General features: G+C 43.0%; 1 protein-coding gene across 1 annotated transcript in view; it reads right to left on the reverse strand.

The window, feature by feature from the left end:
* The window catches only part of SLC44A1 (solute carrier family 44 member 1), a 70,395-nt gene extending 53,085 nt beyond the window's left edge, over positions 1-17,310 (reverse strand). The window contains exon 1 of the mRNA XM_086629876.1: positions 17,050-17,310. Coding sequence (XP_086486002.1) covers positions 17,050-17,310 — 261 coding nt within the window. The remainder of the gene's footprint in view (positions 1-17,049) is intronic.
* Between the last annotated feature and the right edge of the window lie 549 nt (positions 17,311-17,859).

Consider the following 17,859-nt stretch of genomic DNA (forward strand, 5'->3'; position numbering starts at 1 on the left):
CTTAGCTCCACAGCCCTTCATCCTCATCTCTGCTGTCGGTGTCCACGTCTCTCTAGCGACTACTCTCTGTCCACTCTACACCCTTAGATGTACACTGAGACATGTTTACTTGATATTCATACTTGGATAACACAAATTGTTAAAATCTATGGTCAACATAAGGTATAACAAATGTTGTTTGTTCTGCAGTCTGGAAACTACGCTTTGTCTCCGTAGTAATGAAATGCCATAAAATTTTAGCAGACATGCTTTGCCTGCAATCTTAAACCAGCACTTCTACTGATTTCAGCTTCTCCTCCAGACAGATTAAGAGCCTTCAATATTTGCTGATGCAAGAAAACCAGATAAGCTAGAGGAAAAATACTTTTTTTTTAACTATTTGATTAATTTTAAGTTTTCTCCTACAACAGAGCTTTTATAAATTATGCTATCCATGGATACTGTTACCATTAACAAAGCATAGGATCACCTGCACACCATTATGACAGCACAGAGAATCAGGAGCTCTATCAGATAGCAGGCAAAAGCGCCTCTCTCTACAAGACAAACTTGCAGATTGGGAACACTTCTCCTGCCCATAACAGCTCTTCTGTGCTGACCCTAAGAGTTAAGAATTGTTTACTCGAGAACCCAAATGAATGTGTTAAGAAGCTTACATCTATCCATGTTGCAGAAAACTCAGCAAACTCAACACTTCTCAAAAACAAATTACAGCTTCTGGGCGCAGCACAATTTTACAATTGTGTCTTAATTCCACACCTAGAAAGTTGAATGTCTAAAGTTGGGCTGCCTCTTGCAGAAGTGTAAGGAATGCCAGGGCATTAGCTGTTTGGGTTTTTAGTCTAATTCAGAGCTAGGTGGTCTCAAGAGAGCTAGTACTTGCATACAAAAGCAAAATAAAAAGGGGACATTTTCTTGGTATTCATTGCATCCAGTCACTTCAAACAAACACAGAAGTCCCCAAGTCTAAATTTCTTTCTCCCTGCCACTTCCAAAATAGACCTTTGCAGCACCATATAAACAGGTTTGGATTTACATCTCTCCCACATACCGTAATATACTTTACAGATACCAGTATAGCACAGAACCAGTGGTTACCACTTTCACTGTTAACTGCAATAGCTGTACCAGATGCTACCATACAAGCACTCACCATCCCCAACCAGAGTGCAACACACACATAAGCACCCAAAAAAGTGTAAAAATACAGCATGCCAGCAGAAGACTACAGATGCAAGGAATTACAGAGAAGTTTTTTTAAACACAGAATGTCTTACGCAATGTACAATTTGGGAGTGACATGACTGAAGCAAGAAGCCAAGTAAAGAACATCTGCAGTATTACATACATGGATAATCAAGCTGTGGGTAAGTAGCAAAGATGTGAATAAGATCAGGATAAGATGGAATTTGCCATCAACAGAGGATGTTGCAGCACCATAAGAAAGGCAGCAGAAAGAAATCCTAGAGTCTTGCGATGATCGGATCACATGTTTCAGGAAGAAGAAAATGAAGCTACTGTCAAGACAAACAGGCTAAATTAGAATTTGACAACCCAGTGAATAACTGGTCCAAGTAACATCCACTGGATGAACAGGAGACGCAAGAAGAGGTCAGACTCCAGGCTTCACTCTGGCTAGTGAGTTTAAGCTAGCAAATGAAGAATATATAAGACTATTCTGATTTGTATATGAACACACAGGTTGCAAGAATACTGACGTAGCTTAATTCAAGCAGTTGAGTACAAAAAATAAAACAAACAGAACAAACAAATACAACCCTCACATTTTTCAGCCCAAAACAAGTCTTAGAGACCCAGGATGAAAGATGTCCCATCGAAATCTTATAGGAAGATTTACTAGTCATGTGTAAGAGCAATCTTCCAAACTACTAATCTGACTCCAGGACTACCATATGCAGCATTAAGAAAGCCAAGAGGAGACACCATTTTAAAGCAATGTCCACAGTCAGCAAAGCCAAACTGAGTTAAACTTCATGAGATCACAGTTACATGAGCTATGCCATTCTGGCAAGAGAAGGCTTTCAAGTGAAGGTGCTCCCAACTTCTGCAAAGTCCACAGTCGGGACAAATTTTTCACTACCCCTACTTGTAAGTAACAGATGAAACTTAGTGATCCAATATTCTTCTACTTCAGCATTTGGTTTAAATCAGTCCCATTTCAAGAAAAAAAAAATCAGAGAAAATAAGACAGAAAAGTTGAAATAGTTTTTATACAGGAATGCACACAAATCATTTTGACATTCCCTCTTAAAAAGCAATCAATTATTTTGTTTTAGTTTCTTCTTTCTTTCAACTTCGTTCTAACACAAAAGGCTGCTGCAAAACATCCAGTTTTCCATTTGCAGGCGTTAAGAAGAAGCTTTCATATTTTCAATGCTTAGAAATGGCGACTTTTTTGTATTGACTACTGAATGCAACACATGACATTTTGATTGATCCGTCTAAACAATCAGGCCTAGATTTATGAAGTTTTGTTCAGATCATAGCATATCCAGGCACTTCAGCATTTGGCTCATTCCCTCCTTAACAGTTCATACCATGCTTTAAGGATGTGACTTTTCAGACCACTTACGAGTTCTGAAAAACTTGTTGGTTCAGCTGGTGGGTTACAGTACTGCCAGACACAAATGCAGTGTATGGAAACTTCACCACTGCTTTCACTATTTACTTTCATTAATTGACCTTTTCTTAAAGACTGGATAAGTTCACAAAATAAATCCATCCACTACTCTCCCCTCACAAACATACACTGAATTTTTTTACCTTTTCTGTACCTTATATCCAACTTCCAGGTTTTAATATCTCAATCATCACAGCAACTTCACATCCTTTAAAAAGATTTCTTCCCCCCGAGCATTTACAAAACATAAGAAAATCTAAGATTTATCTTCGTTTCACAGAACTGTTGCATTAGGCTGGCAATTACGAACACTGGTATGCATGAATATCCAAACACTAGCTTGTTCCTCAGAATGGTGTCCATGGCCATTGTTTTCAGTGGGACATCATTTTGGTTTTTAAGCACAAAACCCAGGTAAAAAACAAATCGATAGTTCTAGAAGCCATGGAACTAGTTAAGATTGATTTCCTTTGGACTTTCTGCACAGTGTAATCAGATCCTCTGATACCTAACAAAGGGAAAGTTCTGATCATAGTTCTTCATGCACTGGAAACAATTCCTGATCTTTTTTTCCCCCTCTCATTTAGGTTCTCTGACATTTAAGAGTAACTCAGCTTTTGTTACAGTCCCTTTCTCTGAGGCAGCGGTTTGACCTCAATCTTTCATTAAGCTCACAGGAACACAATGGCTTTGAATCAACTATCACTGCTGAATTGGCTATCACTGCCAAGGTAGCCAGTCAGATCAATGATTTTTAAAGAGCTATTTGAGGGAGAAGTAGTTTCCTGAAGGAATGAAATATGTGTAATCTGTGCAAACTTTTTTTTTTTAAATATAAGTTACTAGCAGTTTAAAATACTACAAAAGGGTAACATAAACGAACTTTAAAATAGCTTTGATTTATTTTTTTTGCCCTGCAGAGAGCCACTACAGAAAAATTTGGAATATCCATTGTTATAATGTCTACGCAGTTTCAAAAATTATAAGAAAGTATAGGAAAATCCGCTTTGCAAGGATGACAGCTTTTTTCTTTTTAAATTAAAGGCTAGTTTTTACCATACTTTTAAAATTCCTCAGGGATGTTATCACTGCTGTGGCAGGTTAAGATCATTTGTTACAAAACCTCATCCTAAGAACCACATACATCTAACTACATCCCCTTTAAATTCTATGTTGTTTTATTACCTTGATGTAAACACTTGCACTCAGAGTAAATGCAACTGTAGCTCAGAGCAGGAGAGTAAACAGAAACAACTGCTGTTTGTGTGCATAAATCAAAGAATTAGAAATGACTGTGTAGCTATTTATCTACATAGGAGACAAACAGCCACAGTGCATAAATAGCATTAATGAATACCACTTAGAGGCAAAAAAGGGTATTCATCCTGATGGAGATCTTTAGCGGGAAATCACCATTGCGTCCTGCAGAACCTACCTTTCTGAGAAGGAAGGCTGGTTCTGACAAAGCACCAGAGATCCAACTGACTATATGAATAGCATTCAGTTTATTCCAATAGCACAATGAGTACACAATACAGTCATTTTACACCTACAATGCAAGTTCAATTCTTCAGAACGGGTGGGTCCATTGCAATACGTGCACGACACATAAGGCACGGTCTGCTCCTTAGTTCTCCTTGGGAAATGGGTGAGCCAGGCTAAAGAGGTTGCTACCAAGAAGTCATCCAGTCCAGAAGTTGTCCTGTCAAGTTTAAAACTACATCTTCACATGCTACTGAAACATCCTCACACTGCCAAAAAGACAGTTCTTGAACCATTTTTCAGCGTTTCCTAATGACTGTTTAAGGAGCTGATTCTCTACTCATTTCTTATCTTTACGAGCTAAAGAACAGCCCCAATTATGTGCTGGTCTTCACCACTAAGCATGCCACCTATGAAAAACAGGAACCATCATTTACTCGTTTACCAAAGCATTTCCACTGCAAGAATGTAATTCTCCAGTTTACCAAAGAGCATGGCATCTTCCTGCCCAAGACAGAGCACAAACTGTCTACACTATTCAGTCGTTTAAGAGAAGAACTAGCAGCAATCATATATTGTCCTAATAAAACTTCCTCCTCCTCTAAACAGGTCCTAATTCTAGAGCTAAAGAGGAAGAGGAGACGAGTCCTGACCATGAGCATTAATAGTTTAGGATGTTTCTAGATCACTGTAAGCTGCAGGCTAAAACCAAGACAAGTCCCCTATTCCATAAGCAGCTGCAGCCATTTTGACATCAAATGAAGTAATCAGCCATTCCTCTCCTTTCACAATAAATGTTAAACTCCAGTTAAGATGACCAGAATGGAGCATCTCGACTACATTTTGACCACAAGGTGGTTAAAACATATGAGATACCAATTACAGATGTAGACTAAATGTGTCTCACTATCAACATGAGTCAGTAATTATTTCATGAAAAACAGAGCATTCCTCTGCATACACAGCCAACTTAGTAGATAATTACTGATCTGAACAAGCATGTAAAACATCAGAATATAAAATTAAAATCTAGCAAATTGTTTCACATTTTCAAACGAAAGCATTAGGCACTTTTAACCTGTTAAAAGATACCGCACAAGCGAATTCATACTGAGAGGGAGAGAAAAGACCTAGACATTTTCTAACACCTTCATAAATAACAAACAGAGCCTAGAGTCCCTGACAATGCCAATATGAAGGTCTATGCATGTTACCTCTAGGGAGAATGAAGTCTACAATTATTCTAGGATTTTCTATTACTCTCAAGATTGGATGGCACTGTTCCTAAAAAAAGCCCCCTCAAAAACCCATACTTAATTCCCCACACACATTCACACATCCTAGGCACAAATACAAACTGGGCACAGAGTGGGTTGAGAGTAGACCTGAGGAGAAGGATTTGCGGGTGTTTACAGATGAGAAGCTCAACATGAGCCGGCAGTGCGCTCATGCGGCCCAGAAGGCCAACCGCATCCTGGGATGTATCAAGAGAAGCGTGGTCAGCAGGTTGAGAGAGGTGATTCTCCCCCTTTACTCTGCTCTTGTGAGACCCCACCTTGAATACTGCATCCAGTTCTGGTGTCCCCACCATAAGAGAGACATAGATCTGTTGGAGCGTGTTCGGAGGAGGGCCACAAAGATGATCCGGGAGCTGGGGCACCTCTGCTACGAGGACAGGTTGCGGGAGCCGGGATTGTTCAGCCTTGAAAAGAGAAGACTTTGGGGGCACCTAATAGCTGCCTTCCAATACTTGAAGGGAACCTACAGGAAGGCTGGGGGGGGACTTTTTACAAGAGTGTCCACTGATAGGACAAGAGGAAATGGGTTTAAGTTGAAGGAGAACAGATTTAGATTAGATCTTAGGAAGAAATTCTTCAGTACAAGGGAGGTGAGACTTTGGAATAAATTGCCCAGAGAAGTTGTGGATGCCCCCTCCCTGGAGGTGTTCAAGGCCAAGTTGGACAGAGCCTTGAGTAGCCTGATCTAGTTGAGAGGCGTCCCTGCCCATGACAGTGAGGCTGGATGAGATGATCTTTAAGGTCCCTTCCAGCCTATGCCATTCTATGATTCACTTCAGAGGAAAAAAAAAAAAGTAGCAACTCCAGTGAACTAGCTCTCTATAAAATCTTCAAGTGGTGACTGCATTCTGTTTGTCTAAAGCAAAGTCTTTAAGTGTTAAAACTATTTTCAGTTTATGACTTCATCAACTATCTTACAATTTGTCATAGAAAACCCATAGTTTACTGCACTGTAAAGCCTAGGAACACTGTGCAAAGCTGATCTAGTTAAAATGCTCACCATTACCTACAGACTTCCTAAGCATGACCTGCAGGTGTTCATATAATGCACCAAGCAGTGGCTTACTGCAGTTTATCACAAATTCAGACGATTCTCTCAAGTTCACAATAAACGTGATCTATTACACAGCAAATTATTGGTATGCCTCCATTACCAGAGGAGGAATATGCACCAGCAAACCCAGACTTTTACTCGATTAAATAATACCAGTTCCCTGGAAAAATGAACCACTCTGTATTAATAAAAATATCTCCACAAACACACCAAAAAATTCTTAGTGTGGACTTAGCATTGACCTCTGGGGAAGAGCAGTATTGCTTCTGCCTCAAAGAGCTTGCTGATTGTAGCATTCTCCTGGGAGGGAGAGATTTTAATTCCCCCAGACTTACAGAACTGAATTTAAGTCTCCCACTTCCAGGGGCAAGTGTCACTGTAATACCACCACAGCTACAAGTGGCAGCTGTCTCTGTAAAGAACAGAAAACCATACACACTGCTCCCCGTAAGTGCCCTCCAAGGTGACACCAACCTCTGGATAACAAACCAGGTGCCTCTGGGCCATTCCAAAAGGGACTGCATTACAGAATGTGCAAATCACAGTGGCGTCCAACACCCATTTTTGTGGAATTTCTGCTTCAATTCCATTCCAAAATGCTTTATTTTTCAATTTACTGCTAAGCAGACATTAGTCATGTTTTGGATTTCACTCAGAGCCACATGTCACTACTTTACATATAAGCACCCACGTCCTTATTTGCCTAAAAACTCCATATCTTCACTTGTCCTCCAAGGGCTTGTCCACTGAAAAGATGCATCTGCTCTTTATTATATGAAACTCAGAGCTCCTGCTAGGAAAAGTATTTTAGAGGTGTAATACTCCTCTAAAGTTATCCACCAAAAGGTAATGCATTTATACTTGGCTTCTCTGCAGAGACTAAGCATACCCCCAATTCAACATGTCCACACCTGCTACTTCACTAATGTTCTCATACCCTGCACACAGTATTTACGAGTTTTCAACATAGTGTAAACAAAATTGAGACCACATAAGACAGCACTTACAGCATTACTGATGGTGCAATACAAAGACATCTACCCTGAAAATTAACACTGGAAGACTTCACTTATGAAACTGACGTATGCTGTGTTGTATATCATCTTCCACTCATCTTTTCAGCCAACTCATATTAAACATCACTTCTAAAACTCCTTTATTACATGCTTCCACCACAGCTACAACTTAAATATTTATCTTGAAACATAACACAGCTGATTAAACAATGAGCTGACATGATCAGCACACCTACTGAGATTTTAAAGTCCAGACAGAAGGCCATCCGCAGACAAAAGCTCAGTTTTTAACCCCCAAAGAATTTAGTTCTTGTTTCTTTTCTTCATTACACATTGTTCACTACTTATTTGAAAGTAGCAATAAATAAGGACACTTTACAAATATCATAGTAATATTTTTCAGGGGATTAAAATAGCCATTTCAAAGCATGTTGGGTACTTCCATTGTTCTTAATCATTACTAAAAAGTAGTCATAAAAAAACCAAAACCAAAAACAACAGTTCACTTTTGAAGACATTTTGCACCCATTAAATCACTTCATCACACTGAATTTTCTATTTGTACATCAACCTGTTTAACTAATTAATAAGAGATTTTATTTTTACTACAAGTCTGCAAGGCCCAAATTACAAAACATTTTCAAACTTTCAACTAGTAAAACACCATCCAACTACAACATGCACTTTGCTTCTGCATGGGTTGGCTAGAACACAACACGACATTAGCAGAAGAAAAAAAAAAAAATTGAGAACTCCCCCATTAGTGGTGTTCACAGAAGATGAAGGCTATTCCGTAGAAAATGCTGCCCCTATTTTTTGCAATGTCTTCCTTTATGATGACTAATTTTCCCTACAATAATTTTCACCCATTTAAAGTATCTAAAGCCAGAATTTAAGAGAAAAACATAACAGCTCTTTAAGAGCTCATGGCCTGCAGAGTACTGCTGTGAAAAACAGTGATGTTGCCACTTACTAGAGACCTTCATAGCAGTTTGCCAAGTATTCTTTCAAAATGCAGCCTACATTAAAATGGTTTTGTCAACCGAAAATCATAAAATCACGTATTTTTGTATTGTATTTACAATCCTTGAAGAAGAGCTTCCTACTTTTCAAAGGCGAAAGCCTACTTAGTGGAGGGTTCTGCGAGGTCAGAGGCTCGTATTTGCATCGTCAACACAAACACGGTTCTTGTGGCGCTACACCAGCACTATAAACTAACTGCTGCACATGCTGGCCACGTGCATTATCCTGTATCACTGCCTATGAAAGCCAAAAGACAGAGCTATGTTGGAAACTGAGAAGCCAATAGCCATATTCAGTCACTTTTAAAGGATGTCATCAGCACAGTAAAAGCTTCTCAGAAGCCTTTTTTCCTCCATTTCCTCTAATTAAGATCAGAAAAATTTTACACTTACTTTTTTTGTGGGGGAAAAAAAAAAAAGCTTACATAGCTTCTTAAATACAAAATCATGACTTACAGGTCCAAAATTCTGACATAACAAGAAAACAAACCACTCAGGATTAGAATAAGAGGGCAGCACTTACAGACATTGAAAGCGTATTAGATTAATAGAAACCAACGCTAAGAAGGCTCCATCTGATTTATAGAAGAAAGGGTGGGAGGAGAATGGAAAGGGAAACAATGTGTCAAGCTTATTACATAAACATACTTCCTTATAAACAGGCAATTTTTCTGCAGTTTTTCCACAGCAAACTAGGGGGAGTCTGACAAAGCATTCCCAGGACATGGTTATCATGACCTTGAACAAAATACTTCCGTGGTTTTCCTGTTTTGTTTCTATGGATCTGAATACAACATTCAGAGGCCTCTTCAGTCAAGTAACTTATCTGGAGAGCAGCAAAACTGGTTTCAATTAAAGAAAAAACAAACAAACAAAAAAAACAACACAAAACAAAACAGGCCAGAGTTTATTTCTCCTGTAAACAGCTGCTTAACTACATCACATTTATTAAGAGAGGATATCAGGCACGAGTCACCATGTTCTGCTTGCCGTGACTCTCCACCATGTTCTGGCAATATTACTGGTTAAAATAGCAACAGCTAGAAACTAGCATGTAAAATGCAGTATGGGATCTCAACTTTCCAATATACTGCAATCATCTCGTGTTCTCACAGTGCATTGCACAGGGCTCAAATCTATTAAAGCAGAGAAAATTAATCTTAGGACTGTAAAGCTGAACTTCCAAAATGAAGTTGACTCTTCCCTCTTCTTAACTATGTATATAGATGTTCTTGAGGCTGTTGTCATACAATTGCACATTTTTATTCCCCATTAGAAATTTGCTTACCTAGAAGATCAAAAAACAAAAACAAACCAACACGGATTTGGTCTCTAAAATTTATACACAAAAAAAGCTCTCAGTATAGTTTCATCAAATAGAGGTAAAAATTAGCAATCAGTTTAGTCAGCGGGTAGAAATCTCCTGGCAACGCTCTGCATAACTATTTTTTAAAAGCAAAGCATAAGATTTACACAATTTGCCAACAGCTCCTTCAAGTGAGAAAGATTCAAATGCAAAATAACAAAGACACGGTTTCTGTCAAGTTGGTTTGCAAGTCTTGATTTTCATAAAAGAAACCACTGAGGTAAATTCAAAGGAACAAAAATTACAATCAGCCCAATGGAGAAAAAGGCATGCCAAGCTTGCCTTTAGAGTAAACAGCATAAACAGTTGACATCTTTGCTACATAACAAATATCGGCATTTCTTCATAACAAAAAATAAAAGCAGCCAGTTAAATGATACTGAACATACCCTTACCATTACTAATCTAAAAGCCTGACAGCTGACAGCATTGCAGATGCCAATTAGATTAAGGCCAGGTTGGATGAGGCTTTGGGCAACCTGGTGTAGTGGAGGATTTCCCTGTCCATGGCAGGGGGGTTGGAACTAGATGATCTTAAAGGTCCCTTCCAACCCTAACCATTCTATGATTCTATGATTACAATAACATGAGCTTTGGATTTAGCATTCACTATTAACAACATATGATAATCAGTTTTTTCCAAAACTGTTCTCACTTCACAAAAAAAAAAACACTGTCTTGTAAGGATACAATGTCTCACACTTGTTCTTACTCCAAGAAATTTTTTCCACTTTTTTTCCACTTTAGGAAAAAAAAAATTCAAACCCAAAAACAACACAGTCTTTGAGCTACCTGACAAAGTAAAGGAAATAATGTGCTACTTAAACCTTTTAAGATGTGACACAACTGAAAGAGAGCCTGAACTTCCGAAGAAGCTAGTCCTCAGTGAGAAAAACTCCGCGAATTTGAAAGAGTACTTACAAGTAGCTACGTAGCTGAAATGTATCTTTCTACGCTAAGATCAAAAGGAATTATTTGCACAGGTTGTGCGGTTGCTTGTGACAGCATTTGTAAAAGGACACCTGATGCTTCACAGGAACTGAATACTGCTCAGAGATCAGAAACAGAGAAAAGTAGTCAACAACTTCAGGAGATGTCTGACTCATTAGCACTGTTCTTGGATCCTGCTTGTGCGGTTCATCCTTCATACCGTATCTACTTGCCAGAGGCTGGAACGGAAGCTTCATCTACTGTCAATGTGTTGAAAGGGATATGGAGCTTTCTAGCTCCTGGAAGGAGAATTCAGAACTCATTCTGTTTCTGCCATTCAATACTATTATCAAGCTGGTCGTCTCCTGTGATGGTAGCCATGCCCACAATGAAACAGGCTTGGTTTGATGCCCCCTGTATTCAGACATCTGTCTGCAAGAGCCTCTGACAACCGAAGATATGCCCGAAGTACAGCTAATAATCTGTACTGTCCATAACAGCTCAGAAGAGATATTTCACCAAAAGTACAATTTTTTTAAAAAAAGTTAGGAACTTCAGACTTATTCTGTGTTGTTTTGACAGCAGGTACTTAAGGGAAAGTTAATGAATCATCTGTCTTCATCTCGCCTTATAATCGGAAGTTCTTTCCGTCTTGTAAAAAGCAAGGCCACCACTAAAACCACCAAGAATAACATGTGCTTTGTTTATCCCAGTCAGGAGTCCAATTCTCAGCAAGATTTCAAGCTCCTCTCACACATCTTAGATTAAGCCAGTAATATACAAAGTTGTAAGGATAAAATAAACACACACAATATTTCCCAGATCCAACACAAACACTAAGATCTCAATACCTTGTCTCGTTTCCCACAACATCCTGCCAAAGCAAATGCCTTTTAGCTATAACCAGCCACTCTGAATGCAGAAGAGCAGGAAGGGAGAATGGATTCTGTGTCACAACTACTCCAAGAGAAAGCAGTTTAAGGTTCGCTTCTCCCCACAGCTTGTTCCCTTTCATGAGCTACAAATTTCTGTCCCCCCCAGATATAACAACACAAACTTTGTGGAGCTGAGCTATAAACCCCATCAGTGGAGCAATATGAGCTACATAATCAAGGAAGTTTGCTTTCTCAAAAAAACTCACACCAAAAACAAAACCCAAAAACCTGTACGGATTACTTCAATCAAACAGACCTTACCGCAAAGCCTAACAGTTACGGTAGACATGGGAGCTATGAACGCCAACAGTATTTCCTGCAAATCCATTCTTATAATGGACTAATACTGTGAAACAGCAGAAAACACCACTGATGAAGAAAAAGAATAAAAAGAAAGAGAGCACTGCTATTCATCTGCAAAACAATTATTAAATTACAGCTCCAGCACCATTCACTGAGAAGACCTCAATGTTTAGAAAGAGATCACTTCCAAAACAGCACAAGAAAACTACCTGTATCAAAAACAAGTGAAAACTTCAAGCTGTGTTGCACAAGCAGAAACATGATGAAAGAGATGCACCTAGAGAGAAGTGTCCATCTTGAGAAGCTCATGATAAAGATAACAGCAAGGGAGGATGGTGGGCTGAAAATGCATGAAGGTACTGACAACCAGCAGCAAGACAGGAGATAGAGTTGGGTGTTGGTTTTTTTTACCTTCTGCCCTTTACCAGGTTTTCATCTCATATATGTTGGCACACTTTGGCCAAACAACTACAGTTTAAAGAAGTGTCTGAAGAATCAGGTCACAATAATGAATGAAGAATACACAGACTGCTCTTAGACAAGTGTAAAGTGCAGCTGACGTTGCATAAGGGTTTGCCCAACAAGCCCAAGCTTCAAGATGGTGAGAGTCAAGAGACAGAAAGCACAAAAAAATACAGTAAAGTCCACCTAAATAAGTAGAGAATAGCATGATCTCCTAAAGAAAACAAATAGGATGACACAGCTGTAGCACCAAAAAGAAACAACCGGTGGACAAGAACTCTGGTTGTAATGATAAAGAACAAGTGCAGATCTTTGAAGATACTACACCAGGGGAAGTGAAAGAACTTCATGCTAGCAGAGAATAAGAGTGAAATGAAAAAAAAAAATGCTGGAAAGGCGTATTCCAGACTGAAGAACCTCAACAGGCAAAACAGCAGTGGAACAACAAGAAAGAATGAGAACACCTGAAAGAAAGCCTCGTATGGCTGCATTAAATTGAAGTTAACATTACTCACAGCAGTTCCAGTTGAAAAATTTGGGAAAATAAAAGGTAAGTTAACAAAAGGGAACAAAAAATGATCGGAGAGTAGAAGGCAGTAATGAATAACAAGAGTACAGTATTACAGAAGCCCAGGGAGAATAAGACATCAAGTTGTAGAGGATTACAGACAGTATCAAAAGCAGCAGAGGTCAAGGAGGGTAAGAAAGGAGGGGAATCCTTGCAGCTGGCCAGAAGGAGCCTGTAGAGATCTTAATGAAGGCAACTGCATCAGAGCACAGAAACTGGATTGAAAGGAATTTAATATGAAGAAAGAGGAGAGAATGTATGACAACAAGCTTTAATTTTTTCTGTTCCAGGAGTTTGGAAAAGAAGGCGAGCAGACTAGAGCTGACTGTCAGTTTTAGGGATGGAGGACAGTAACTCAGAATAAAATCAGGAAGGGAATAAGATGGCAGCAAGAGGTAAAAACCAGAAATTTGGAGTTGAAAAAGAAAAATTGAATGAATGGGGCTTTGGGGTCAGGCTAAGCAGTTACAGGCAGAAAAAGCAGATAGCAAACACGAGAATCCATCACTCTAAGTAGCAGGCGAGAGTGCTGAAGAAAGGTAAACATGCCAATTCTAATCAGTTTTTCTCTGGAAACCTTTAGATTCTGCAGGAGAAGAGATACAGGAAAAAGCCTAAGGCAGAGCTCTAGACAGCCAGCAAAGCAAAGGAATTGGCAAATGCACTGGGGGGGGGGGGGGGGGGGGGGGGGGGGGGGAAGGGATAATTGAGTATGAAATAAGAGTTGAGAAGAAGACGTCAAAGAAATCTGCCTGGTTCAACAACCAGTCATAGGTAAGTGCATTATCATAAACGAGATGAGGAGGTGGCAGTCATGAGAAAGGGACTTGAGAGATAGAGTAATCAGGTAAGATGGCTGGCAAAATCAAAACAGAAGTAATCACTTCTCCCAGAAACAGAAATGAGGATTAGCAGATGAAGATCAAATAGGCTAGAGAGCTGAAGAATAAACTTAATGAGAAATCAACTTGAAAAACGAAGTCATAAGGAATGAGGGTGAGGAGTCATGATGAGAGGAGAGACCGTATGTCAAAGACGAAGATGAAGCTACACACACAGGGAGAAACAAGTGAGGAAACATGAAGGAACATCTGATGGACTCCTGCTCAAGGAAAGCTTAGGAGGAATAAACAGAGGGAGACATATAAAGACAATGGTAGATGAGGAACACAACCTTTATTGTTAATGATAAAAGAGAGGATAAGACAGACATTAGGCATTAATGCAATGCTGTATCGTTGGCAGCAAGGTTTCTGCAATCGATATACCAGACAAAACTGTTGCTGATGAAATATTCAGCAAGTACCCTTTGATTTGGATTTCCTGAGAAGACACACTCTGTAGCTCATGGCTAAGGAATTAAATAAACAACCATTTTTTATTCTTCAGTTACATATATGGGATACAAAGCTCAATTATAGTACCACATCTTGGCACACAAAAGGAAAGCAAATGAAAGGTTCAGTAGCATACTATTAACATCATGCACCCAGACAGCGGAACACAAGATTTGAATGAAAAACAAAATCAGTTAGTTGAAACCTATGAACAAGCCAGATATTTAAACCATCTGATCCTCTAGTTCTTATCCTTTTGGTCTCGTGTTACCTACAAATAAGCCTGCGTTTTCATTTAAGAAAAGAAAGTAACAGCAAACAGCAATACAAATTCGTAAAGAAGAGCTGGAAAGGGCCTATTAAACACTTACAAAAAGCAATTTGGGTAGGAATCATAGAAAATAAGGTTGGAAAAGACTTCAAAACATCAGCTTCACTCTCAGTGCTCCAAGTCTGTATCAGCTTTCCTTAAGCCACTCCTGACAGATGTTTATCTAACATGTTTTTTAGCAAACCTCAAACAATACAGGCTCCACAATCTCCCCTGGCAGACTACTGCAGTGACCGAACAAATTTTAAATCTTCTCCTAACATTTGGCATATATCTCCCTCTCCGAAATTCAAACCATTTCTTCATGCACCATAAAGCTGATTGCCTTCCTCTTTGCAGCAAAATTTGCTGTACGGAAAGGATGTTCCCTATTGCAACTGGACAGCTCTCTGCAGTGTTTTGCATTGGAAGGACAGAGCCCTTATTAAAAAAAAAAAAAGTCTGCCTGAACGGATGAGCTACAAAAACTCATCTCTGTGATGAGTCATCTGGGACAGCAGACACGGACTTTCCCACATAAGCAGTCTGCTGGAAGCTGGATTCAGCCACCACAAGTGACACAGTCAAAGGAAACTAACATTTACAAGCAAGCAAAGCACAGCCATAGCATTAGTCATGATCGCTCGTCCTACAGCCCTCAGAAAGGAGCCAAGTGAAAAACAGTACATAGCCCTAGCCGTGTTGTTCAAAGGGGAAGCTGAAACGGGAAGCAGAGCCGCAAACTGGAGCACTGGGTGGAGCTCCTGATTGTGCCTTGCTTGGCAGTACCACTCTGGGGGAAAGAAAAGGAGTCAGTAAGGGCAAAGCAGAGCAAGGGGGGCGGGGGAAGAAAGAAAAACCGAGCTGGGAAATAAGAGATGTGCAATGGGCCAGTCACATACAAGGAAAAGGATGCAGGGAGGCGCCTGAACCCTTGGCCATGGAGTGGGGAAGGGGACTGGGATTAAGATCGCCTCCCTTTGCGGATGCAGTGGACCTGTGGGAGGCCCTGGGCATTGCCAGTTTTCTCCCATGAGAAGGCTCCTATCTCTGGGGTGGGGCAGTAGGGAGCCCAAAGGAAAAGCTGCAGGGAAGGGGAGGGAGTACAGAGCTATATAGCGGGGGGTGCACCGAAGCATGGCAGAGGGGAGGATGAGTGTGGAGCCACAGGACAGGGGTGCAAGGCGGTATGGGGATGGCTGGGGAGAGCTGCAGGTGTGCAGCTGCAGCCGTGGCAGGGGACTGGCAGAGGGTATGGCAAAGATTGCAAAGCCATAGCAGGGCTGGGGGAAGAGGGGACAAGATGATGCTGATCCAGAGGGGAAGTAGCACACAGAACAGCGCGCAGAGCAATGCAGAGGGTGGAAGTGCGTAGCATGGTGGGACCAAGGCTACGGGGGGTGAACAAGTGGGCACACAGCCATAAGGGGGAAGAGCAGAGCTACAGAGGGGAGCAAAATGCTGCACTATTATGTGCATCACGGCGTAGGGGAAGGGGCTTAAAGGGGTTCACAGCCATGGGGGAGCAGAGCTGTCGGCGGGGCGTGAGGGGAGAAGGGAAAGCAAGGGGCTTGCAGCGATGGGAGAGTACGGTTACAGGAGACGCAAGCGAGTGCGCAGGCACGGGAGAGCGGGGCCACAGGTGTAGCAAGGGGATGGATGCACAGCCACCGGAGAGCGAGGCGACGGCGGTGGGAGGGAGGGAGCAAAGTGGTGCACGGCCACGGGAGAGCAGGGCTGCGGGGGGCGGAAGGGGATGCACGGCCACCGGAGAGCACGGCTCCGGGGGCACAGCCACGGGACGGCACGGGGGGCAGGGCTGGGCACGGGTCCCGCAGCCGCGGGGGCCAGCGGGCCCGCAGGCGGGGGTAACAGGACCCGGCAGAGGGTGCAGCAGGGCCAGGGAAGGGAAGGGAAGGGAAGGGGAGGGGAGGGGAGGGGAGGGGACGGGAGGGGAGGGGAGGGGAGCAGCCAGGCCCGGCGGCGGACGCGGGCCGCTCACCTGCGCGGCGGAGCTGCAGCAGCCCATGGCGTCCGCGGGTCTCTGCCCTGGCGGTGCCCGCTAGGCGCCAGGCGGCGACGGGCAGGCGCTGGGCATCCACCCGCCGCGACGGCCCGCCCCGGGGCGGCGGCGAGGCGGCGCAGAGGACCGCCGGGGAACCGCCGGGCCCGATCAGGCGAGCGCGGCTGCAGCACCAGCCCCAGCGCGGCGCCCCCTCATCCTCCCCCCGCGGCGGCGGCGGCCGCGGCTGAGGGGAAGGGGTGGGGCCTGTGGGGGGGCGGGGCCGGCGGGGCGGGGCCAGGGCACTGCGGCGCGGGGGGTACCTGCTGGGCCGCGTGGTCCCGCCCCGCGCGCCGCCGCGCCCCGCCCCCCCCCTCCCCGCGCGCCGGGGGTCGCTTCCGGTGGCGCAGTCGCTTTGGCCTGGTCGCCAGGGCGACGGTAGGGCGGGTGGCGGGCGGCTGGCTCGGCCCGACCCGCCCCGGCCCGGCCCCGCCCCGCCTCGCCCCGGAGCCCTGGCGGCCGCCGTGCTGGAGCCGGGCGTGGTCAGGCGTTCCTCCCTCTTTTTCGTAGAATCGTAAAATCATGGAACGGTTGGGGCTGGAAGGGACCTCAAAGATCATCTAGTTCCAACCCCCCTGCCATGGGCAGCGACACCCTCCACTACACCAAGTTGCCCAAAGCCTCATCCAGCCTGGACTTCAATACTTCCAGGGATGGGGCAGCCACAACTTCTCTGGGCAACCTGTTCCACTGCCTCACGACCCTCAGAGTGAAAAATTTCTTTTTTATACCAATCTAAATCTGCCCTCTTTCAGTTTAAATCCATTGCCCCTGTCCTATCACTACATGCCCTTGTAAAAAGTCCCCCTCCAGCTTTCCTGTAGGCCCCCTTTAAGTACTGGAAGGCTGCAGTACCCCTTGGCTCTTGGCAGGAGCGGCTGCTTCCCTGTGCAGGCACGGCTGCGGGCGGGAGCCGTGCGTCAGGCAGGGCAGTTTCCAAGGGGCTGGTGCTCCCTGGAAGGAACAAGAAAGCCGCTTGTGTAGCCCTGCGGTATGTGTGTTTGCAGGCGCAAGAGGGGACTTAAGGTTCCTCTGTTTGCTGGTCGGAGACGCTCGTAAAATCCACAACCTGG

Source organism: Tauraco erythrolophus, chromosome Z (genome assembly GCF_009769465.1).
Source record: "Tauraco erythrolophus isolate bTauEry1 chromosome Z, bTauEry1.pri, whole genome shotgun sequence".
In the NCBI taxonomy this organism is placed as follows: Eukaryota; Metazoa; Chordata; class Aves; order Musophagiformes; family Musophagidae; genus Tauraco; species Tauraco erythrolophus.